The 27,252-nt window shown below is 36.0% G+C and overlaps 1 protein-coding gene across 1 annotated transcript in view; it reads left to right on the top strand.

Annotated features, from left to right (window-relative positions):
- The window catches only part of DCDC1 (doublecortin domain containing 1), a 38,240-nt gene extending 12,116 nt beyond the window's left edge, over positions 1-26,124 (top strand). The window contains 2 exon segments of the mRNA XM_068148547.1: positions 11,443-11,606; positions 26,058-26,124. Of these exon segments, the coding sequence (XP_068004648.1) occupies positions 11,443-11,606; positions 26,058-26,124 (231 nt within the window).
- The last annotated feature ends 1,128 nt before the right edge of the window (positions 26,125-27,252 follow it).

The raw sequence follows: 27,252 nt of genomic DNA, 5'->3' as shown, positions 1-27,252 counted from the left end.
AACCTTCTGTCTAACTAGAGCATTCATGATACTTTCAACATGATGAGGATAATCAAAACACACAGATCAAACTTGTCTGCACATTAGAGCAAAAAAGTTCAGGAATAATTTTTTGAACATCACAAATATTCAGTAGTTTGATGCAATAGTAATCTTTGGGTGTTTTTCCACAAGGATGTCTTGTCCTATAACATTGATTATTAAACAGATAATTTGTAGCAGGGAAATAGGGAAATTAAAACTGGAAAGAATGATAAGTATGTTTAGAAAATTTGAAGAAGAGATAAAATTGTGATTTTTTTCCTACTTGTTTTATATTTGAACTAGTATGAAACAGTTTTTCTGGCCTGCTGGAGTTTAGAAAATGTCTACAATGCTCTTACTGAGCTAAGGTCCTTCCAAATATTTTTTTAAGATACAGATCCGAGACTCGAGTTTGATAGGGGAGGCCCAAACACAGGTCCACTTTCTGTTTGGGTCAGATTAACCTTGAGCCTGATTCACCCAAATCTATTTCAGAAGACTATTCTCAGTTAGGCAACTGCCTAGAAAGCCAAGGAACCTCTAGTTGTAAAGAATCAGAAACTACAGCTATTGGAGGATCTTGATATCTTTGTAAAAGATTGTACTATTTGCTTGTTTTCCCATTTCTCTTGCCAGAACAGGTGGTCTGAGTTAGGCTGGAACTGGGTCAGAAACGTAGCATTTGGGCCTAAATATAGCAAATATACATAAAAATGGGCAAGTGGAAGGGAATATATTTTAGCAATCCTAAGTAGGATGCAATATTTGTGTGTATTAGAACAGTGTTGAAATTACTGCAATTACAATTGGAAGGGGGAAAATGGAAAACAAATACACCAAGGAAACAGAACACCTTATTGCTTGTGTATTCTCTTTGTTTTGTTTTAAATTCTGTATTTCTGTGGAAAGGCAGAATCTCTCCTATGTTTGGTGTGCAATTTAAGTTGTGGAATGTGGATTCTGTTGAAGTAGGAGACATGTTTTTCACACCCGAACATGTTACTGCAGTTGAATGTGGGATTTTAGAAACAGGACACATTCCTCTTAAAATTTACAAGACTCACAACATTTTTCTTTGCACTTTTGGCACCTTGAGAAAGACAGCTCAGGATGTGCAACTGACTCACCTGAAATAGGCATGGTGGGTGAATAATGTCATTAGTATTTTCCTCTTGCCTTTTCTTTTCAGCAGTTCTGTGAACAATGAATTTCACCTTGGTCAAAGTATTGCCGTTTATGTCATCAAAAAGTAACTTGTGTGCTATCTATCTTAGACTTTCTTCCAGAGAATGACAGGTAATTTCACTGGCACCATTTCAGTGACAGTTTCTGCTTTAATCACAGAACTCCTATAGTGATGATTCATCCATTTTATACCATTTACATTCACTGCATAGCATTGCACAATATAAAAACAGATATTGTATATAGTCTCAAGTATTATGATTTCTGTACAAATTGGAGAAAGGTAAGCTAAATAGAGAATAATCAATTATTTTGAAGTGTGTGTTGCAAGTAAATAGTATTTTAAAGGTTGATGTCAGGAAATACATGTTTTAGATTGACCAAGGTATATGGCTTGATGTTAGTCGATCTGAAAACCTGGTTCAGTGTAAAATTCTAACAGTGGAAAGATTCTCTCTAAAACAATAGCTTCTGTGTATGGCTAGGAAGAACAGAACAATATAGACATAGACAATAAGCATAATTTAGAATTTGACTGTGAACATAAGAAATGGCTTGTGATATCCCCTCTTGTGATGGCATAGAGCAAGCGAAAACTTGGTTATGTTTGGGACGTGTTGCTGTAAATGTTTTTAAAGCAGAGTTTCTATCTTTGCTGGCACAATGAAAAGCTTAGAATGAAACATTCAAACTAATACAAAGACATGTATTTGTGGGTTTAATGAGAATCAGATGTTAAGCAGCTGTGATGTTTCTAGTGTTTAGCATGTGTTTTTTAGTCAAAGCATGCAAATCATGTCTGCTCTGGTCAAAATACACAGTATAAAAGTGTAGCAGGGAAAATCAAGCCTGCCTTTCTCTTCTGCAGCAGCTAGTATAACTCAAATATGTGCTAGCAGGCCATACATTTTCCACTGCTGAGGAGCTGTTTGGTAAAGTCACTGGGCAAGACATTGCTACATTACATCATTTTATTACCAGGACCATCTACACCTTAAAAATTCTTACACAACACATTCATCCTTTTATGTGTGATTAATTAGAATTAATAACAGTTTTCTTCCTGTATCTTACTTTGTGTATGAAGTCTTTGAAGTTGAGCTTCCTGTTACATGTATGTTTATAGTATCTGATTCATTTTTCACAAGCATCTAAATTTTTCCTTTGATTCTATTTCAGCTGGTACAAAACACAGACTGTTTTATACTACCTGCAATTTTATGTTGTTTTTTTAGGGTAGCTGGGAATATTTGATTTCTTGCATTCCTGATAAATTTGAAAATATAGAATTCTGCATTTGCCAATGTGTGTGGTACATTGTTACATGTACAATGTATTATTATATATGTTATATACAATAATAGAGCAATTGTACATTTTACATTTCTTGGAGTGGGGTGTGAGACTAGACAAACTCTAGAGGCCCCTTCTAACCTCAACCAATCTGTGATCCTCTGAACTTGCCAAGTGGGCTGCAGTAATTCATCAGAACAAACAATATTGGAGAATTCTAGGCATGCTGTAGCTGAAAAAGGTCTTCATGACTTTGCATTGGCTGGTTGTTGCGATTTCTTCTGGAAAGGTTCCTGTAACTGCAGCACCAAATGCTTTGAGAATGCAGATGAGCATCTGTGTTAGTCACAATTTTAAAAAGGAAATACTTGGGAAAATTACAGATTTTTATTAAAGACTTCCATAAGCTTGATAAACATCTTCCAAGTGGTGGCACAGCTCCTTGCGTAAGTGTGGGAAAGTTTCCCAACATGTATAAGCCCACAAAGCCATCATGAGTCTGACTATTTAAAAATGAGCTTGATTAAATATTTTAGTGTAGAAACTTGACCTTAGCAAGTTTTCTGTAGTACTAACATAAAGACAGGAGGAGAAAAGAGAGGAAAAAGAGAACTTTCAATATGAGTTCTGAATAAAGCAATTTCCTCATTCATGATGGCTTCATCTGTTTGGCCAGTGTTGCATGGATTGAAGCCTACCAAAAACTCTTGATGGAAAAACTTGTGCATGAACTACATTTCTGTATACTTGCACTATACTTACATTCATCAGGATAAGTATTAAACAAAGAAGAGAGGCTTAAAATCTTATATGACCTAGGTTGGAGGAAATTGAACTTAACTGCTGCTTTTCTCTTTTTGCCTTAATATTTATTATCATCACATGCAAACAAATGTGTACATACAGTGCACTTCTTTCCACTTCCTTTCCATTTAATTCTCTTCTGTTTCAGTCTAATGAGAATAAATAATAGTCACTTTCCACTTCCTTTCCATTTAATTCCCTTCTATTTCAATCTAATGAGAATAAATACTAGTCAATTATTACTCTGTATATCTCTTTTGGTCTTAAATCTATCCAGATTTTCATTTTGTCTCTGAAATTCAGCAGCAGAGCAGATGGAAAACCTGGTTGTAAGTTCATGTGGCTAGAGTGATTAATTTGTTCCAAGTTAAGTGTTTAGATATAATTAAATAGCTTTTATAGTTTTAAAACCCTGGAAACAATTTGGTATCTTTTGTTCTGAATTGGTGAAATTTAATTAGAGGAGATGAGATGGCATGGTAAGTATAGCGAGGCCTCTGTTGCACACAGAGAATGTTGTGAGCATTGCAAGTTTGATGCTGACATACATTACCTTTCTGTTCTGTGGAGATACTGTAATGTGATTACTCTCCTGCAGGCCATCACAAGTTGTCACTTCTGGTTGCTGTTGGCTTGCATTGCTGTGGTCCCACACACTGCTGTTTGCAAAGTCACAAGCTGTGTTGTGGTGTCTGGAAATACATGTCATTCCTGCCCAGGAGTGGACTGAGAACTAAAACTAAGGCTATTATAACTCTTTCTTTATGTCTGCAAAAAATAATTTTCTACAAAATGTGGGATTATAATTCTGAATACTGAGGCAAACTTTGATGACTTCTTTGTAACCTGAGTTGTGAAAATGATTTAATATTTAGGTAGTGTCATTAATTACTAGGAGCATAGTCATTTCAGTCCAAGGCTATTTTTACTTTTACATAGCAAGTTATTTAATTCTATTACTTTTCTATGCTGATCTCTTATAAGGTATTCTAGATTAAGGAAAAAAAAAAAGGAAAAAAAAAAAGATGTGCAGGGTGGTAGAAGTGGAGAAAGAGGCATAAAGTGTATTGGAAAACTACCAAATGTCCCCTGCAAATGGACCCTATTCAGAATCAGTAAGCGTATGATGAGTGAAGTGGTTTTGAATATCGCCTTTAGATTCCATGCTGTTACAAGGCCAGCCCCGAACATGGCAACTCTTATTTCCACACACAGTACCTCTTCACTCTCAATTTAACCCAAAAATCTGATGAACCCATTACTCCATACTTGATTTCATGGAACAAGGAGTAGATATAGTTACAAATGATCAATCACAAGCCGTGAACCAAAGCAGCAAGGCATTAACAATTCACACCATTTCGGTCCACTTGCTCAAGCAGAAGATGTGCCAGCATATTTAATGCACAGCTACTTCGTTCAGTTCAAGAAAAAAAACATGACTCATGCTCATTTTAAGAACTGAGGAGACTTCGTAGGTTTTCATGCCTACTAGTGTTAGAGTTGGCACTTCTAAACAATTAATATAACCAGATGGTCAGGATAGGGCGCAGAGATAGGTAAGTTTTTAAATTAAATCTTACACAGGTTAAAAATAGGAAGGATGACCAGGGAAAAAGGTTCCCACAATAAAGCCAAGTTGTGTTGTACACATTTGTATTGTACAATCAACATCTTGCTCAGCAGTATTGTAACACTGTAGACCCCACAGGCATATGCCGTCAATTTAATGGGATCACTGAAAAAGCAAAGCAGCTGTGAAAGATTGCTTTAAGTACAGCAATCGTGTGCTTGTCATTCTGTTCAATGGTGGAAAAATCCAAATTCGGATAGGCATCAGTATTTAAGAAAATGACTGCTAAAGCATCTCTCATAAGTACCTTGGGGACAATAGGATTTGACATACAGCATGTAAACAAAAGTACACAGCAGCTGTTAGATTAGTTTTTGTTTGAGTAAAAACACACTGATGTAATTTGAACAACATAGGCAAATTCATCTTCTCCATCACTCAATTTCCCTATACAAGGCAAGATTTTGGATGAGACATGCCAGTTGTTCTGGACAAGGAGCTGTGTAGTGTTTGCTGAAAAGAAGAACCAGTGAAGTACAGTGTGTGCCCTCCATGTGTGATATAAGCAGTGTACAGGATATATCTAAAGTGCCTTCAGGAAAAGTCTTGTCCTGATGAAGTGTAAAAAGATTTCTAGTATTTTGATCATACTGGAAGAGATTTTTTTCCCATAATGGAAAAAATATTGATGATTTTTTCCCTGCTATACTTTATATTAAAAATACTTTTACTGATTTTTAAGTTATTGGCTGAGAGAATAGGAAGTAGAAAGGAACTCAGCAGAATACTAATGTTTGTGCTCCAATAGTGTCAGGAGATTAAACAAGGAGAAAGTTAGCAAACTGAGTTTTGGGGATATGTGTTTTTATTGTTTTTCAGTCCTCTTGTGATGATTGCAAATTGTCAGAGAGTGATTTTCCCATTCCTTTCCAAATATTCTGTTTACTTTTTGTAGATATCCCACTGGGCTTTGGATTTCATTCTTTCTGTCACTCCATTTGACCAAGACTGAACTCACATAATTTTCAGCAAGTTTAAAGACAAGATATAAAAAAAAAAATAGCAGATTTTTGTCTCCTGTTTGCCACAGTGCCATTACCTCCATCAATTTAAAATCTCTAGGTTTTGTTTTAGGGAAAATTTCTCATCTCAGTTCTTCAGAGGAGTGTAAAATTACACTGTAAAACAATTATTTTCTTCAAGGAAATTCAATGTTTGTCTTGTGATATGGAGTCAAAAAATCAATGAGGGAGAGAAAAAAAGCAATAAAGATATATTTTTTTACACTGTTCATCTTAGCTGAGGAGCAAAGATCCTTGGGTACTCTCCTTTTATACTGTATTGGGTTGGACTGAGCTGGAGTTAATTCTTCTCACAGCATCTTTTTAGTGCTGTGTTTTGCAGCAGTAGTTGATAACACAGCAGTGTTTTGGCTACTGTTGAATAAGTATCCAGGCTGTGTCCTTTCAACATTTACCTGCCCCGAGAGAACATTGATCATGGGATGGAACATGGCTGAGCCAGCTGACCCAGACTGGCCAAACAGATATTCCATACCATAAGAATAGAATAGAATAGAATAGAATAGAACAGAATAGAATAGAATAGAATAGAATAGAATAGAATAGAATAGAATAGAATAGAATAGAATAGAATAGAATAGAATAGAATTAACCAGGTTTGAAAAGACCTTTGAGATCATCGAGTCCAACCTATCATCCAACACCATCTAATCAACTAAACCATAGTACTAAGTGCTTCATCCAATCTCTTCTTAAACACTTCCAGTGATGGTGACTCCACCACCTCCGCCAGCAGCCCATTCCAGTGGCAAATCACTCTTTCTGTGAAGAACTTCTTCCTAACATCCAGCCTAAACCTCCCCTGGTGCTGCTTGAGACTGTGTCCTCTTGTTCTGGTGCTGGTTGCCTGGGACCAACCCCCATCTGGCTACAATCTCCCTTCAGGTAGTTGTAGACAGCAATAAGGTCTCCTCTGAGCCTCCTCTTCTCCAGGCTAAGCAACCCCAGCTCCCTCAGCCTCTCCTCATAGGACTTGTGTTCCAAACCCTATGTCTTCATCCACAGTGTCTATCCTCCCAAGTAACCACCAAGCTTAGAGAGCCCTGCTTCCTGAGACCGACCATCGTCCTGCTGATGGGAAGTAGAGACTGACATCTCTCTGTCTCTCTCTCTCTCTCTCTGCTTTTTGCTTCCGTGCAGTCTATTGCTGTTTGCTTATTATTGTTACTAAAATTGCTTCTATCCTATTACTGGCTTTTGTTATATTTTTCCCCCTCTCCCCCTGTCCACTTAAGAGGGGGAGTGATAGAGCGGCTTTGGTGGGCATCTGGCCTCCAGGCCAGGGCCAAACCACCACATATGCATGGCTGGCTATCTAGCAGCTGAGACTGCTGCAATGGGAAAAAATAGTCAATTAAAAAAGAAAAAATGCAGATGGGTTCTAATGCAGTATTTAAAATTCTCCAGAAAAATTATAAAGAAAAAGGATTTTGTGTATAATTTAAAATATTGTCCATAACTTTTGATGACCTTCCTTTGCTCATCTTCCCTTGAAGGGAAGCTTCCTTCCTTTAAAATGTATTTCACTTTCTGATCGAGGAGTCATTTGTCATGACTCCCTCTCAGGAATTCCATGAGTATCTTACAATAAATTCTCTGACCTCCTGAGAGATGCATGTCATAATGAGTTCTTCCTAAACCTTACTAGTTAGCTCATGTACTTTCTCTCCAAGAGTGAGTCTTTGCTGCTTTTTGCTATGGTAAAAATACTGTAACTGACCTTCATAGACCTGCTTCATAGTCAGAGTTTGTAGTGCTAGAAGGTTGAATGCAGTACTTGACAGTAGACTTCCGGATCCTTGGGAAATTTTGCCTCTGGATTGTTTTCACCTTGATTTGGAGTCTATGGCCTGTAAAAGACATAATTTGAAAGCATTCTAGTAGAGTTGAGAGATACTCTATGGAGACATTTTTTATGCTCTTGTAGTTTTCAGAAGGGTATTAGTCCAGTCTACTACCTTCTTTCTTTTAGTTACCTCACCAAAATTGTTGGAAGTCTGGCACTAGATAGCTGTTCATTGAAAAATATTCTTCCATACCTACATCAGTTCTGAATGAGAACAATGTTCATAAACTAGGGGCAATTTTGGGGCAACTATGATTTTATTTTAAATCCAGAGTGCTAAGGATATCTTCTGGAATCAACAGATACCCAGAGCAATAAACTTACACAATATTTTGTAAAATTATACTCTTCTGAAATTCCTGCCTTGCTGTTCTACTTTTATTCCTCTCCCTTTCTAGGGATGCATGATTTAGTACTTCAGCAAGTGCTTAATAACTTAAATACCATTGACCCCTGGAATTTAAAAAAGGACCTCAGAAGAATGGGGGGAAAAGAAGAAAGAAGACAAGATGTTTGAGACTATAAACCTGGAAACACAAAGGTTAAGTGTGGAATGGAGCAAATAAATACTGTTATGGAAAGAATCAGCTGATGTTTATGGAAATAATTATTACTTATAGAAAATTATTTGGGTCTGATAGTTGAGTGTTAGGCATGGCTGAGGGAGATGACACTTTTCAATTCCAAGACATATTAGCAGATTCTGGAACTATGCCTTCTCTTGTCCCTCTATCTTTGTCACCTTCTATAAGATCATTGCCCTCATAGAAGGTGAAGCAGCATCCACACATTATACTGGTGTTAAAATTACTTGTGTTAAAACAATTAATAGTATGATAAATAGTGTTTAAATGTAACATTCAGATCCAGGATGCACAAATTCTTCTCACAGCTGTCTGCTGGCGTACTCAGAAAAGCAGGACTGCTTGTGTTTATCTTAATTTCTGCTTGTAATCATTTTCACATGGTGACTAAGTTAAAAGTGCTGAGTAAAAACCTTACTCAGGTACTTAAGTTATTTGTAAAACTTCCAGAGACTTCACTGGGATCAGATTTTCTTCCTTTTATCTTGTTTAAACCAAGTATGACTTGGACCACTCTCCTCATCACATAAAAAGAAACATAGATTTTATTCTGACGCTGCTCACTTAGTCTGAAGTAAATGCACTGCTGTCAATATTCTTGGGCAGATCTCATTCTTTACCTCATCTAATCTTAATTTTATGTCTGACTTCAATGTTAAGGAGTAAGTACATAGTTAGAATGGCCTGAAAAAGTATTAATTCACTGGTTGATGCCTCAAAGTAATTTTTGCTTATGTTAATTGCATAGCCACATCCTATCAGATTGGGATTTCAAAGCAAATGTTTGGCATGATATAGCATGCATTCTTGTCTGGAGTCTTTACTTTGATGGCACATTCTTCAAAAGTTTTGCAGTATTACTTTTTAAGATCATCAGTAAGAGCTAGCTTAATATCTGCAGTAACCTTGTTCAATGAATCCCTGCCTTTAATGTCTGGGGTGCCTTTAGATAAAGGGGATTTTTTGATAAACTTAAGCATGGTCCAGGTTTCAGCTCAGTTTGTTTTCTTAAGTCCTTGCAGAGCATCGAACCCATCTATGTATCTTTCCGTATGTCTACTTATGTTCCTTCTGTTTCTTCCCATTTGTCATTGACACAAGCTTCTGCATGCCATTTTCTACTTCTGTAACAATAAAGAAAGCCTGTGTGAGACCAACAGACAAGTTGGAAGAATTGTGATAGGTTTTTGATCAAGAGATTACTTAAACAGGTTTTGTTAACTGTGTAGAACCTTAGATCCAAACAGAACCTCTGTAGCACTTTTATTTATTCTCATGCTTGTGTATTTTGCCAAACTGCCATAATACAGTCTGTAGCAACGCTGGAACATCAGTGAGGTTTAAGTAACTAAATTTTAATGGCTTTGTCAACTAATTGAGGAAAGGCATTTTATGCTAAGTATGCAGGATGGAAGTAGGTGCTGGGTTATCTGCTGGAGAAATAAGCATACTTTATGGAAGCTCTCAGGACTGTTTGTGGGAGAATGCAAACAATTACAGACTAGGTAACAAGATATCATTGAATTGTGGAATTCATCAGAGCTGGATTTCTATGCAATTGTTTTAAAAAGTGATGCTTTTCACAAAAATAAACACAAGGTGTTGCTTAACCACGTGCTTAAATCATTCATAAAATACACTGACTCTAGCAGAGGCAAAGTGCAGTCTGTTGCATGTTTACCTATTTCTTTATATTTGAAGATGGATTTAACTGTATGGTGTGTTCCTTCCGTATTTATCGAAAAGTCTTAGTTCAGACTGTGTTTGTTCTCACAGCTGAGTGAGCAGCTATTGAGGCTGTGCATTCCCCATATCTGAGTGGAATGTTTGTCCCCTGCTCTCAATAAATTGTAATTCATCCACTGGTATTTTCTCTGAGAAAACCTGCAGCTCTTTGTTAATATTTATAGACCTAGGAAATCTACCTTTTATATCTATATGGCAAACATGAATCTTTATAACTATAGATCAGCTAGATGAGAACATTAGGTATGTAATTTTATTTGCATTGTTCATAAATTTGCTTTACACCATTTATTATTTTTTATATATTCATGTATACTTCTAGTACAGCAGACTTTGGTTGGGTTTTGTGTTGTTTTGGTTTTTTTTGCTTTTCCTCCCTTCCCCTTCCTCTTCTCCTTTTCTTTTACTCTTCCCATTTCCCTTTCCATTTCTTTTACCCTTCCCCAAAATGACGTTAAAGCCTGAAACTCTACTTCATGCTATTTTATTTTGTCATATCCGAAAGTCCCATGTATGTGTTACACAAAAATATCTGCAAAGCACCATGCATCTCAGTAATGCCTGAAGCCAAAATAATCCTTCCTTATTTGTCACACGTATTGACATTGGGTCCCTTTGAGAGAGTGCTTTCAACCTTTACAGTGACTTGAAATCTAAGAACAGCAAGAAAAAGATCTTGTTGAGACCATCACCGTGAATCAATTTTATCTATCCTTTCATTTGACCTTTCCTCCTTATTAAACAGCTGCACTGAGCATTTTTATTTGTTAGAAGTTGTTTTTTTTGAGTAGTGGCAATGAGAAGGTGGTAAGAAAACAGCTTGTGAGAGTGTTGATTATATTTTATGAATGTTAACATTTCTAATGTGGTAGGTATATGCCAGCCCCTAAACAGGAAACTGTATACAGAAACAACATGGATCTTGCAATTTTATCAGGACAATGCAAGTAGATTTCAGCAAGGTTGGTTCCAACTCATCTGTGATAAATGAGAAGATAAGGCAATCAGTGCACACCATGACACTCTGTGCAGCTAGTTAGACACACTTCAGAACTATTCAGGTGTGCTCACGAGGCTTATGAGTCTTTCATGGGGGGTGTCTCAATATAAATACATCCTTCATGGTGGCCACTAGAAATTCAGGAGGTGCTTTTCTAAGACTTAACCCAGGTCAGATATAAATAATAGATATTAAGAGTTAGGTCTGATGCTGAGGCTGTGTTAGAGGCTGTGTGTTTCAGTTGGGTCAAAAGAATGCATTTTTTGGTTTTTTTTTTCCTCTTTTTTCCTCTTTTCTTTGCATAGCTCCATTGCTTGACAGCTGCCTGCAAAATTCCATCACACCTTTGTGTGGTCCCATTTGGGTCTTTAAGAGAGAAGGTTTCAGCCCCTCGGGAGCAAAGATTCATATCCCAGGACTTCTATTGGCCCTGCACCAACGATTACAGTCTGCAAACTGCTGCAAACAGGTGAGTTGTCCCACTCTTTAAGTCTGCTTTTTTTGTTTGTTTTCATTTTCAAATGTACTAATTTTATAAAACCAATGACTGGCACTGTGTCATAAAGAAAGTGTGACATACACTGCACAAGCTGCAGTGCCTGTGAAGAAAATTAAATGCTTCTCCTTTAATTGCAAAGCCAACAATAAAGGAGTTAATTGTGTCTCTCTTTTGGTCTGGGATGTCATATGTCTCATCTTTTCTTGCTGCATACTGTGCCTGGCTGTGGTGTTCCTTATGTGGAAATTCTCTAAAGCAATCATTTTTCATTGCTTGCTCTGCACATGCAGTTTTTAATGGTCTCGTAGATCTTCCCATAAAACTAATTTAAATAATTATTTAGTTGAAACATTTCTTTGATTAAATAAATAAGCCACTTCTAAATGTAACTAGTGTTGCATTGTGAAGAATGAAATAAGTGTATGATATTTTTAAAATCACTATTTTAATGACTACACATGTGGCATTAAATAAATACACCAGACATGCATTTTAATGTGAAAAAAGCCCAGCAGAAAACAGATACTGAATCTAATATTTGATAGTTTAGGAGCAATAAGGTGATTTATCTTTTTATCAGTTGGGTGTTTTATTTTAGGGAATATAAGTAAGAAAATACTGATCTTGTTGAGCATAGTTACTGAAGTTCATTTATATGTGTAATAGTGTCCTTAAAAATAGAAGCATTAAGTGAGTACTTTATAAAAAACAGTAGATGTTTAAATTTTCCTGGAAAAGTGTTATACAGAAATTAAACAGCCAGCTAGGAACCTCAGATTTAAAAATGATCTTGGGCCCCAGAGTTAAGAATGACTGCATCAGACAGATAAGCTACCAGTCAGTGTAGGAAGGGGGAGGAGAGGTGCAAGCAAAGTGTCACTCACACTGTTTATACAGCACCTCCTGCTGTCAGATCCATAAAGAGAAATGAGAATTGACTTTGGAAGAGACTGTTCCTGTCTAGAGCTAATAGTGGTCAGCAAGAAGAAATCAAATGAAAACAAAAACAAAACTGCGAGAGCATGTGTGTGTGAGAGAAACAAGCTGAAGAGAAAAAAAAAAGAGGGGAAAAAGCAAAGCTTGTTTCAGCATGTTTCTGAGGCAGTATAGTGATATATTAAAAAGTGAGAAATAGCTTTACACTTTTTGTTGATTCTTCACTTTTGAGACAATACTGACTGTCACAAAAGCTGCAGAAATGAAATGAGTCTGTTACTTCTCAGTGCCTTTGCATATAATATTTAGCTCTCAGGAAAATGAATAAATGAAATCCATACAAGTCTTTAGCAAGTGTGATGGTTGTTAGCAGGACAAAACAGACACTGGGGTTTGCAGAAAAAATTCATATGCAAGTCATTGACTAGTGTTTCCGTTTCTCTGTAAAGAACACAGAAAGACATTTCAGGGAATAAACTTAAGTTAATCATTCTTCTGGTGCTATTGCAGCAGTGGTCAGTTGGAAATTGTAAGTGACAAGAAAAATACAATAATTTTACTAGATTTGAAATCTCTTCTGAGGATGAATGGTTCTTTATAATGAAAGCCTTGCAGACACACCATCAGTATAAGCATGTTGGACATTTTTAACTTTTAAGAGTCCAGATTATGAGAATAAATGTCAGCACAGCTCTGACAGTTAATTGTCTGCAAAAGGCTGATGATTAAAATATTTTAAGAAACGTTTCAAACTGGTTTAAATACCTAAATGAAAATTTCACAGCAAAAGGATGTTAGTGCAGTTCATGTGTTGAAAGCTTGTGTTATTTTAAATCCTAATAGTACAAAGCTAAAAATCAGCACACAATTCATCTTCAAGTGTCTCTCTACATTTTTCCAACTGATTTCTGACTAGAGTTGTGTCCTGAACATAAATGAAATCATTATAATAGCTATAGGTTATGTGATACTATAGGTATACATCTTACTATAATCTTACTCTAATGCTTATGTTGACCTGCTTTTCTGAATAACTAGAACAAGTTTGTTTTGTTAAGAGCACACTGAGATATGGTACAGATAGGAGAGTGGAATGCACATTAATAAAGAAGTGGGAGATTCAACCAAAATACTGTCACTTGCTCCTGTTGTGCTAAGGCCTGACAAAATAGTGCTATGATGACTGCATACAGTATATTCATACCCATATGGCATCTAGCCATTACCTGATAGCATTTATTATATTTTCTGAATTTCAATTTCTCTCAGTATTATTTTAATGTTTGAATTATTTGTATTTACTTTGTTTTTTCATATAAATGAAATGGAAGTAGAAGAAAAATAAAAAAGAGGTGCAAATTCTTTGGTTCATTAATACTCTGCTAGGACAAGACAGTCTGTATTTTGAACCCAAACAGCACATACAACTAATAATATGCTAATATGTCTTCTATGTATGATAATATACTAATACATATACTTCTGTTAAAATCCATCTGGACTTCAGTTTAAAATGCATGTATGGATTTAAAACAACAGAGTTTCTGGTCCACACTGGGTGCGCAGTGTTGTCTTTACAATCAGTCTGTTGCTTCTTGCCTCAGAGGAAGAAAACAGTGAGGAGCTACCATCTCTTTACTCCAGTCTTTATATGCCTTTAAAGAGTGTAATCAGTATTCTTCAAACAGTATTGCTGGAGAATAAAACAGGTGGAGTAAACCAGATAAAACTGAGAGCACTTGAACTTTGGAAGTGGTCTGTGCTTTTCTCTGAATAAAGGAGAAGGGAAGAAAATATCTACATATGAACACTATATAAATAAAACCTAATTTTTTTCCCTCTAAACTCTTTCTAATTGCAATGGTATATCTGTATAATGAGCTATAACATTCACTAAAATCTTGATAAAGCCTTCTATATATTGACATTTTAATGCCATGAATTCTGGGACTGTGAAATGTAGTTTTCTGACAAAGAAAGGAAGGTAAAATTTGAAATCATCCTGCTGTTAATATTTCAGATGCTATCCTTTTTGCCTTGCTATTTTAAACATGCTGTGCTGGTGTCTGTTGGAATTTCTGAGATGCCCAAATGTATCTGCAGGTTAAAATAGTTCATTATCTGTATAATGTGCACAACTGGGTGAAGACATTTAAAAATCTTTTTGGGAAGCCACTGTAGTGTCTATTAAAATATTCTAAGAAAAATTGTATCACCAAATTGCAATTGCTTTTGAGAGAGATGTAATACATAGCAACAGAAATAACATAATATCTGGTAGCATGGGATATAGTTAACACTTTCAGAGATGGGGGATGTCCATCTCATTAGCATTCTTCATATGTAGTGGTGCTGTTGGTGGGGGTGTTGAAGTAGGAATGCCATTGTGCTGGGTTCCAGTGTTTGGGGACAAACACTGCTGTGGAGAGAACGTGTGAAAAGGCCATAGTACTGACAGTGAATGAGGAAGGCTGTGCTTTCTGTGTGCTTCAAGCAGGGAAGCTGTCATTCACAGGCCTAGCACAGCTAAACAGAGACCAAAAGAGAAGGCTCAAATACCTTTTAAGATGATATTAATGATTTTTAAACATTTTCTTCATTTAAAATTGTGCATTATTCAAGCCATTGACCTGTCCTTTACTAACTAATGTAAAATGCACATGAACAGATAAATAGAAGAAGATCTCATTGCCACAGCAAAGCTTTATGGAAAATGTGTATGTATAAATACTTGAGAACCACAAGTTGCTTTAAGTATATTTAAATGGTTTTGAGCATGTCCCACTTACAAGAGTGTAGAAAATCTGTAATGTGATAATTAACCAACATAGCCAGTCCTAGGGTTGTGTTTTGTGTGCTTTTATTTTTACTGGAAGCGTGTTATACATGGGGAAGAGGGGACTGAGCTTGCATGAGAAGTGACAGGAAATTGTGCTGAATGTTCATTAGCTTGATCTAGCAGAACTTACAGTAATAGTAATTAATCATTTGAACCACAGCAAATTACATTACATTAAAGTAATGGAGCTAGTATGTAAAATACCCACAAGAAAACAAGAGAGAATGAAATTATTGACTGATTCTACTATTTGCCATTTCGGCTGTGAGCACACAAGCTTAAATACCTTGTTTCAAAACTGTATACCAAATACCTTTGCTGTTAATATTCCAAGCTACCTCTACAAAATTATCATTCATAAGATTTTCCTCATTTTGCTATACACAACCACCAAAAGAAATTAATTACTGACTTAAAAAAAAATAATTAATTAATATTTCAAATAGCAGAATAAAATAAAAGAGAAAGACTATATTTTTTCTGTTTTCCTGCAGTGTTCTCTTGAAACAAGTAACTTAAGCATTGGAGATGGACTGCATCTCTAACAGGCAAACAAAAGCTTTTCTCCACAACTTCTTCATTTTGCACTTTCTAAGACACATATCTGTCATTGCTACTGAATTTCTCTTCACAGATCTCAGTATTACATTGTGTAGTAACATTTCTAATGACCTTCTGGGTTTGTTTTTCCCCCTTATAAATAAAATCTAAACTGGCTGTGAGGAGATTTGGCTAACAGTAATGAAATTATACACTTGTATCAAGTGCTTTTTAATCAGTGTTTTTCCTACAATTTTTGTAACCATCTCAGTTCACAGGCTTATCAGAAAATGATGCCAAAGATTAATTACCCTGTTTATCACGCTGTTTTCAGAAAATTAGATTATATTGTGGTAATGTTGGCATAATAATTGCTAGATATTATTAGAAGGGAAGGAAGAAATTCACCAAAGTGCTTAACTTGTGTTCATGTTTCTGTGGGTTTTGAAGTGTATTCTTAAAAAAATAACTTCAGTATCACAGCCTCTGTTCAGTAACCCCCCCTTTTTTGAAACTGAAATATTTGTTTCCCCTTCCTTGCACCTTCTGCTTTTCTCATTTCGTATGACATTGACTCACATTGTTGAAGAAGTGTTAGGTGTCTTTATTTCCCCCTTTATAGGTCACAGGTAAATAGATTTTTGTTTTGTTGGTTTGACCTGTGTAGAGACCACTCAAGAAATAATCCCACGTTAAAGTGAACTTTGTGTAGAGCAAGGTTCTGTATGAAAACTGTGCTATTTCAGCCTAGCTTCTTATTAAAAGGATATAAAAACAGTGCTTCAGTAATTTTGAAATTGAAAGAGAAAGCTGCCCTCTTGATAGTTGGGATAAGTGACTCTTAGGATGTTGCATTGTTTATAGATTTGAGTGATGGTTGAAATTTTTCCCACAACTGAGCTGCATTCTAGTTACCAGAAGTATTTTAAGGACCTTAAACTTGTGTCTTTTTCTAAGCGTTATGCCTTGAGCAGGCCTAACATCAGTTAAATGAAGTGAAAATTGCATTCTTGTCTTGATAGAGATGAAAATGGATTTCTGGTCATGAAATAGATGTAGTTGTCACTTTTTAAAAAAGGTGTCAGCAGTTTGCTTCAGCAAGTAAGGTGCCAATTCAGTATGACAGTAAACTTGTGATCTGAGCAATCAATAAAATGCTTCAATAACTTCTGCTTCATTACACTTATAATAAGAGGCTATAGATCTGTGGCACATAAAATGTTGATAAAGAGGATATGTAGGAACTTGGTGTGACATTTTGTTTTACTAATACAGTAAGTGCAATGTTGCCATCTAGAGTTTGTGCATAGGTAATTATTCTGAAAGCTAAAGCTCTAGCAGGAAAAAAAAAATCACCCCAACAAACCAAACACTGGTATTTCAAAGCCCTGTTTATTTCCGTCACTTAGTGGCACGTGTGTCTGACTACACGGAATAGTTCATTTGCCTTGTCACAAAATTGTTTAGGTCAGGAAAAGTAAGGCAATTTTGAGTATCTTTCTGCCTTTTTATTTTTTTTGTTCCACTTGGTAATGTGTAAACCCACATTTTCCCCCACTGCCCTCCAAACCAGCATCTCAATGCATCTAAGAAACAATTATCCTCTAAATAGATTTGCTTGTTAGCAGCTACTAACAAAAATTGTAAGATGACAATGATTTGACACCTGTGAGGGGGATAACGGCAGCTTTGTGATCACAGTGAGTTAGTGTTGTAATGCTTCGGATTCTGACCAAGTGTTCTTTCAGTTGATTTATGTATTATGAGACCATAAATGGCTCCTGCTGGTTTTCCATAAACATACATTACAGGGGAATTGTCTCTGAACTATTTATCTTGTAAGAAAATTATTTTGATATGCTAAATAGTTTTTTTTTTTCTCCTTTTAAAGTGGATGGCATCTGATTGATACAATGAGAATTTCTACTATGTGGCAGATTGCATTTCAAATAAAAAGATAAACTTAACCTAGAAAGAGCTTTACTTCCCAGGGAAATTACTTTAGAAGCTGAACTCTTCTGAAATGTAAAAGGATTTGGGAGTCACAGCTCTGTCTAGCAAGCATGAAGGATGGGCTTGTCGAGTTCAGCAATCAAGCAGTGTTTTAACTCGTTAATAAAAATAAGTGGCTGAGATTATTGAGACTTGGTTAATTAAAAACTTCCCTGTGCAGAAAAGGCTAAATGATTAGTTGCATGAATATAGCACATTTATTAAGAGGATGACTGATGTTTTCCTTTTTATAAGCAGCAAGTATCATGCTGCCTCTAGTTTTCCTTCGGTTTCAGTGTGTAATTTATAAACATTATTGTAACCAGTGTGGTTATGGTACACATTTAATGTTTCTTGCTCTGATGTTGTGGTTTGCTAACACTGTCCTGTACTTTATCACCATCATTTAATTGTGACCTTCTGCACAGAGAACATATGAGTTGAGAGGAAGCTGTGGACATCCGTCTGAAATTGTAGGAAGAAGTTAAATGAATACTTTAAAGATTTCATTTCTGGATGAACTTGCATTATTTTTTCCTTTTCACTGACATGATTCACACTAAAAAATTATGTACTAGTCAAAATGTAGGCCACATTTTAAATTAGCAATCAAATTACCATTTGGGACTAATGAGGTTTTAATTATAGCAGGGTCTGACATCTTTGTCCAATGCATTTGCCACTCATATTGGATTAAGCCTCACTGGCCACAAACCAGTTCACCTTTTGAAGATGTGATGTGCTCAGGTGCCTCTTGCATAATCAGGTGAGTCCAAATGGGACAATGGATTCTTTGGTGATGACAGGGAGGGAAGGGGAAAAGGAATTCAAAACTTCCATTTTATTAACAGTCTTGTATTTGGATTTCCACAAAATGATGCTTGTACATATTTGAAGGACATGAATCTCTGCATGGGATGATGAATCTGACTTTTTGACCATTTAGGATTCCTAGACCCAAAAGTCTTGAGATGTAGGTTTGACTTTTATGGAATATAAAGTAATTTTGATAATCTGGAACCAAATTCCAAAGATTTGTCAGACTTGTTAAGTTCTTGAATTTTATCTGTTTTTATGCACACTGAGATTATTTCTGTTCATCTCAGACTACCTTTCTATAGGAATTATGCAAGATCAAATGACATCACATTTACCATGGACTAAGACTAAATAAACATTCATTCAATTGGCTCTGCTGGCAAAGGGCAGATTGTTAAATAAAGTAATTGGAACATATGCCTGAGTCTGGAAGCACTCAGAGGTTCTTCTAGTATAACCAGGCTTCCAAGAAATTTCAGAGTTTCCAATTTTGTCCTGTTACTGTGAATTAAGAAATGTTAAATATATTTGTTGAGGAAGAGAAAGAGTTTTTCAGTTATATGGTTCGTAAATATTCTGGCAAGTCATTGAATCAAGGTTAGTTTCAGATGGGTCATCTTAGAGTTATGTAAGGAGACAGCTGAATGTGGACTATCTCCCTGCATAAAGATGGGACTATACTTGCAGTAGTGTGCTGGTACCTAAATGCAGTACTGAGTTTTTTTTCTCTTGTTGTGAGTTGAATGAAATAGTGCACAATTGTTATATCTACTCTTTGAATTAGTTCTTCCACTAAGCTTATGAAAAGTTGTTGAAATAAAACCAAAAAGTTGCTCAATTTAGAACTTTGTGAATGCAATGAAAATAAATAATTGCATTTTACAGCTTTGAATGTAATTACAGAATTCTGCTGCTGAAGTCAGGGGAAGTAGGTTTGACAGATTTTCTCTAAATTACTCAACCACCTACAGGTATTATTGCCGGGATTCGTTTGAAATGAGAATAAATTTTTGTAGAGTTACAACAGCAAAGTGAAAAGAGTATGTTTGATAGATTCCCTGAACTGTTTCAACACCCACAGGTATTATTTGTAAGAAAACAATCATGCAGAGACTTCAGCTGGTTAGAGAGGGCACAGCATTCCATCTTCACCTGACATCCTATCTGTTCTCTCCACATCCTGTGCCCCCTGCCTTCCACCCACTCCTCCCAAAACAATGCTCACCAAGAGAGTTTTGTGTGAATGGACAAGAATATGAATGTTTGTTAAAAAGAAGCTGAACAGTATAGAAAACAACATTGTTTGTGGGTGACGAAAAGGCTTGAGGTGGGAGAAGAAAAACTGTCTGTAGGATTGATTAGAATTCTTCACTTTCTTTCCTAATTAATCAATGCTATTCTTTAATTGTTAGAACTTCTCAAAGGTAATTATTTACTGGCTTGAAAGCTGAGAGTAAGAAAAGAGACCCAAAAGACAAAACTGAAGATTTTATTTGCTTTATTTCTCTTTTGATTTTCCATTATTCTAAACGGCACAGTCCTGAAGTATTCAAACACGTTGCATAAACTTTACCTAGTACCTATTTAAGTTTTAACATGAGGACCTTAAGTCTGTCAAAATGAAGCATTATGAAGTTGGGGCCTCCTCAGAGATGCTTGTTTCCTGTTATGATTTTATTTGCACAAATTCATTTTAACTTATTCCTGTAGAGCCTAAATAGTCAAAAAAAGGCCAGACCTGTTTACAATGGATACACTAGATTTATTATGTCACACAGACGTAGTTTCCTGTACCTTATATTGTAAGTTTATTAACATTCAAAAGGCTACTACTATAGACTTGGAAATGTGTTAATTTTTCAAACATTTTAAAGCCTTGTTTCCATTCTTTTTTAAAAAAAAATAATATGCTGCATTTATTTTTTTGATCTTTCATTCATTACGTACATTCAGTATGACGACATAAATATGACCATACCAAAATTATACTAATTCAGTTTTATTTTGAACAAAGCAGGGGAGTGGCAGGTAATGGGTCATCAATTCTGTATTGTTTTCATATCTTCTTTCAGCAAATAAGAATTGCTCTTTCCTGGACTTCTGAAGAGATCTTGCAGTTCAGACAACAGGCAGGCAACTCTGTGAGTCAAGAATTTATTTCAGCTAAAGAGATAATTATTGTGAATCTCTTCCTACCATTGTAGAAAACAAGCTACTTGCCAATATTCCTTATTGTGAGGTTTTTCCCTAAGCCATCACAACTGTTCCATATAGCTAAGTTACCTGAGCTCCATGCCACCTATCAAGTTCTCATGCTCTTGTGTCTTGTGGGATTTTTCCCTAGTTTATGTCCTGGGGTTTTACAAACAGCTGTTCAATGCAAAAGTGAAGTTGTGTTGAGCTAATTAGCAGAGTATATGGCTATTATATCTCTATAATTCTGTATATTGATTGCAAGCCCAAGTTGGCTTCTCATCATTCCCAACTACTCACTGGTGCAGAAGTGAACTTTCTTCCTGGCACAGCCTGATGTCATCATTAAAGCGCTTAGGGAAAAAAAGAAGGAAGTTCAGCTTGGTTAACAATGTACTATTTTTCTGTTATGACGATGTCACGTCTTCACAGGATCATTTTTAGCAGTCTTGGTGTTGTTGTTATCAGAATTTTGGAGGTCCTTGTTTGTCCAGGTAGCCCAAAACATAGGTGTTCTGGCAGAAGAACTATGGCTATATTAAGATCAAAACCATGCCATGTTATACCCTGCTTCCCAGACTGAGCTCTTAAAATAGATTAACCAGGGCAACTAAAATTCATGTGCCACCACACTTTACATTAAAGCTTACTTACAGTGCATTATCATTACCGATCCTGACATCTCTGCTGTCAGACAGGGGAAAACTCTGTAGAAGAAAGAAGTGGCATATGGAGAAGGAAAAAGTAACCCTCAAAGTGTATCAACTTTTGTATTGTGTACAATTTTAGTTTTGATGTGTAAGTTAAAAGAGTATTTTCTATGGATGGGTAATGCAGGAAAAACAAGAGGGAGAAGCCAACAACTGTGGACATTCACATTGACTGCTTTAACATTTAATTAATGTGCCATTGAATCAACCATGTTCAGGTTGCTTCTCACACCTAATCCTCTGATTGGGAAGATGGCATTTGAAAAAGCTTCCAACTCCCTTTGCTGAAGTGACTCCTTTGTGAGAATTTTTGTCTTATGGCTAATCTCCATCAGGTTAGTTACCTCCAGTCCCTTGGGCAGATTTGTTCTCCTAGGCTGTTAGTCAGTACTTCATCTGGGTGAAGGATTTGCACACTATACAGTAAATTAGGTGGCCTGAAAACCTTCTGTGAATGAAGTCTGTAAAAGCTGTATGTTGAAATTTCAGCTCTTTCAGATTTGGTAGACCATTTGCCTAACATATACCACTATATTTGGCAACATCTCTTCTCTCCCCTCTCGCTCTTTCTCTGTGTTTTCTTTGAATAAAATTGTTATTTCTTATGTCATATAAACTAAAATTTAGTTTTACAGATTACTGCAAATGTCACTGAACAATGGACATTACATGCAGGAAAACAACCTGATGTCAAGAAATATTACGATCAAAGGACTATTTTGCAATGGCAAAAAACATTTACATTGTTTCTAACTTACACAAGTTTTTGTTTGAAGGAAACCTGCCATCTTTTAAGGAAAAGTGTAAATAGTGATCTTTCCAGACTTCATTAATTTTTAAAAAGCACATCCAACACCTATATAAAACATAGATTTTTAAGAAAGGCTTCTGTTGATCTTCCAGTAAAATGTTATTGCTGTTCTTAGTTTGTAAAATAGGCTCAGGGTTCTTCTAAAGGCAGAAATTTACTCAATACCTTCTTCTCACGTACAAAGCAAATTCACATTTGGCTTGCTGTTAACATAATATAGATGGAGTTTACAATAGATATTTTATGCCTGGATAGGGTTATACGTGGCTTTCTCAGAGAACTTTTGGGGATGCATAGTTTTCACCAGCTTTGTTTAATTTTTCCTTGAAGGAAAAATCACACCACGTGTAATGAAAATATATGCAAATATGAATCTTATTTCCACTCATCCCTGAACTGCAGACCAGTCGTACGGCTTCTCTTTGAAATGCCAGTCACAAGATGCAGATATCATACAATATTACGTATTTTTTCCATGGCTGGCATCTGGCTGCTCTGTAGATTCCTGAGGCAGTTCTGTTAGCACTGTTGAGATGCCTCCAGGTCTACCATGTGATGAAGTTGCAGATGGAGTACTTGCGCAATGCACTGTTTTCCTCTGTTAATCATAATATGGAGCCTGTGATCCTTCTTTGTGAGATAGGGTATTTCTGCATGCTATAAAAGCAGCTATTTGCCCCTTTTTAAAAGCCTTGAACTTTTAGAGAAAATCTGCCTATCTTTTTGGACAGTGTAATATGTTTACAGTAAGCCTTTCCAAAGCCTTTTGTCTCTTAGATTATTCATGTGATGCTATATAAATCCATTTTGAATGCTTGTTTACCAAAGGTCATTTCCTGTGTTTAAACACTAGCTCAGAAAAACTCAGTGGTGAATTTAAGACACTTATTGAGCAAGTACCTGATTTAGGATACCTCTGTTCATTGATGCTAACTGTTAAAAAGCTAAAAAAATTGTAATTATGCAGGATAAACAGCAGTAAAAGTAAAAAAAAGTCAAGTGCTGTTTCTATACAAATATGTCTCAAATATTTATGGTATAAAATGAAATTGTTTCCGATTACGCAACTATCGATATTTGTAACCTCAGTAAGGTGGAATGCTGTAAATTCATACTGCAGACAACACGTGACAGGATCTAGATTTGGGTTAAAGTATGGGTTATGCTTAACTTTGGCATGTAGAAGGCCATTTCTGACCCTCACTAATTAAAAGTAGTACGATATTCAAATTTATTCTTAGAAAAACTTTTCAGCACAGACATTCTCTTTCCAGATCAGTGCATGTTACTAAAATGGCCCAACTTTTCCTGAGCATATCCTTGCTGCATTTTAGCATGCTATTTAAAGACTATTTAATTCTTTGTCTTCACAACAGTCTCAGAACAATATTTGCATGAAATCTCTCCGCTCATTTCATTGTTTTGTTTAACAGGGTTTCCCTCCTAAGATGACAGCCTTTTCCAATACATTGCAAATGATGGAAACAAAGTACGGCTCCTTAAGTTTGGCAGTCTTGTGTTGGCAAATGACTATTGTTTCACCATTCATTTGTTCAAAGGATTACTTTTTAAATTAGTGAACTAAAATGAAAAAGTGCATGTTTCTCTTCTCTTGTTTCTAACCCATAATTTTCCTAAGGCCAATTTAAGGTATATTGTCTTTTAGAATGACATTAAATTAGACCTCAGTCATCTGCTTCCTGTCACTTTCTATTATTTTGTACTTGTTCATCAATCCTTGGGGGAAATCAAAGCCTGTGTGGCTCCTGTTTGAATCTGCATAATTCTCAGTGATGGCTGGGTCAGGAGGTGCCTCCCCATGATATTTAAATTTCTACCATAACTGGAACCATTAACTCTTCCATGACATGGTTAGTCCAATAATGTTGTTAGTATGCATTGTGTGACTCATTAGTGCAAGTAAAGTAATGTAAATCTTAAATTTAATTTGAAATGATGGTATTTTGATATTAATAGGAAAGATAATGGATTTTTGTAATACTCATAATGTCTGTCTTTTTTCTTATGTACATTCTACTACACTTGACAGCAATTTCTGTGAAGGTCCTTTAGTTGTCTTCTGTTCTGAAAAGTTTAATGTATTAATCTGGTTTCTTAATATGCAAACTATTTTGCTCCTAGAAGTTAAATTTTCATTGTTTGTGAGTACTACTTGTAAAACTCAGGGTAACCAAAGGTAGATATGGGAGCTAGAAAGCATGTTTGGTAGTTGTAGTGACACTTCAGCAGTTTATTAAAGAATTACCATCCCATTGAACTAACAGAACTGGGGAGACTGACAGAAGTGGCCTCCTCAAGAGGAGGAACATTGTGTGTGGCTTCTCTATTCCTCAAAACTCTGTTTAAAGCTCCTCTGTTACAGCTAAGAATAAGAATTTATTCTTATGATCAATCAACAATGGCTAAAAAAGACAAAGGGCACACCGGAACATGACACATCTTGCATGGTCTCAGTCTGACCACAGCAACAGAATGATGGAAAGGTGTAGTGGAATCAAATATTGTTTACAGATGACAGCCCTGTAAACATGGCTGAGCAGAAGACATAGGCAGAACAAGTTTTAATGGAGCTGTAAAGATCTGACAAGGAGACATACTGAAAAGCAGTAGCTCTCTGTTACTCAGGAGCATGTCACGGTAAGACCTGATCCTTCAACTGAATGATCATATTCACTAATGCTACTCTATGTGCTTATTGACCTGGCTTAACTTTACAATCTCTGGTTTGGCTTCCACTATGCATGCCTGGGAACAGGCACTCTCTAAGTTTCCAGATATAATGACATATGCTGGGTTTACAAGGTGCTGTGAGAAGTTCAGATCCTCATCTTGTTGCTAATTGATGGCCAGTTGGTATTAATTATAAGGTGCTGGGCATTTACACTGTCCATGAATACTACAAATACTGGATAGCAACATACTGATGAAGCTTGAAAATTCCTACTCCCTTCTGTCTTCAGGTGAAGAAAACTCCTGGCTAGGAATAATTCAGTCTTCTGTATTCTCTGAATCATATGAATCTTCTGAAATGAGGTTTTGAGAGCCCATCCAAGCTTCTGGTAGCAGCAGATCCTCTCAGAGTCAAATATCTAAAAATTATATATATTTTCACCTTTTGGTATGATTTTTACCTTTTTCAATGTATTGACAGATTTTATCTGTCAGAAAACGATATAAATAATCATGTCCCTCATGTACACAAAGACCTGGATTCTTCTGTGTACCTAGTTTACACTCTGGGGCTGTCAAGGAGATGGTTATAGCTCTTTGATTTTCCGTGTAGCCCCAGGCCTTTGCTTTGCTTTAGCCTATGCCAGCTGGCAGTGGTTCCCTAGGGACCACTGCAACATGGGCTTTAGAACTCCCTACACTTTATCTATTCTTCTTCCCCACTTAGAGCACTGAAGGCTGCACACAGTGGACAGTAAGTGACCTAGCTACAGGGCACCCTTACCAGGTAGTTATAGTAAGACTCTATTTCTGTGACTCCAGATAATGCAATGACTCTAGATAATGATTTTGGTTACTGTAATTAGACATGTCTTTCACTGTTTTTACAGATGCAAGAATTTCCCAGTTTTCAATAAATGTGAGGCTGATGAACTTGGAGGTTCACTCTGCCAATAGAGACTGCGTCTTGTAGCTACTGCTTCTCAGTTGAGAGTCCTGCAGTATTTTTAGCCATGGCTTTTCTAGATGTTTTTAAAATATATTTTATAGTATGAACAATCTCTTTTTATTAATAGACCTGATTTGTGTTGGAAGTTTTTAAAGCCCATTGATTTTTATGTCTATTCAGCAATTCTAAGGCTCTGTTCTCCAAATCTGCCCTCAGTTTAGTTTTTGGGTTGGCTGGATATGGCCAAGAGAGTTTCACTGATTGGGACAGTTCTTGAACACCTTTTACTGGCTGCTAAGGGCACTACTGAGTTGTGAAAGGATCCTAGATTCAAGGCAAGTGAGGAAGGTATGGGAGGAAGGAAGAGGATGACTGTAGCAGAGGGACATCACAGTGGTGATGTGATAGTATTGAAAGAATTTTGAGTGAGAATGGCCCAGAATAGGTTTTAACATTAAGGTCTTTAGTTTATGATGTGGGGAAATGGAGTGATTACCTCATCTGCCTTTTCTGCCATGTTCCAGTATACAATGATTTCTTTTTTCTTTCTATTTGACAGAACAACACAGCCTAATGAAATTACTGGTTGAGAGAAGACTGGTAACATATTCTGTATAATGCCATTATTTTCAGGTCCCAAATATTTTCGATAGAAATGTAATAAAGCCTGCATTAAAACTCTGGGCCTTTAACTTCTTTCCATTATTTGGCAGATAAATTTAAAAGTTTGGTTGTGCCACGATTTTGTTGATTTATTTTGGAAAGGATAACTACATGCCTTCAAAAAGTCTGAACTCTGCAGTAACAATTTGTTTGTATTTGTGAGATAGCGCTTACCACGCATCAACTTATGCAACACTCACCTCCTCCAGAAATCCACCTGTAGCTGTAAGAGCAAAGTTTAGTTATTTTTGAAGAATTCAACTCCTATTCAGGTATTAAATAAAATAACTCAAAATATAATGGAAGTATTAAACCTTATAATTATTGTAGTTTCCAATATAATAGAACTGAAGTTTGTTAAAGATTGAGTAGGAGAAAAAATGGGAACAAATTGAGACGTGTTTTTCTTGAAAGCAAATAGACTTCTTTTTTTTTGTATTGTAAGACATGGACTTTTTTAAAACAAGTAAAAA

The sequence above is a fragment of the Melanerpes formicivorus genome, unplaced genomic scaffold (assembly GCF_026170545.1).
Source record: "Melanerpes formicivorus ecotype bairdi unplaced genomic scaffold, bMelFor1.0.p_v2 SCAF_16, whole genome shotgun sequence".
Lineage (NCBI taxonomy): Eukaryota > Metazoa > Chordata > Aves > Piciformes > Picidae > Melanerpes > Melanerpes formicivorus.
This window is presented reverse-complemented; position numbering and strand designations above follow the sequence as displayed.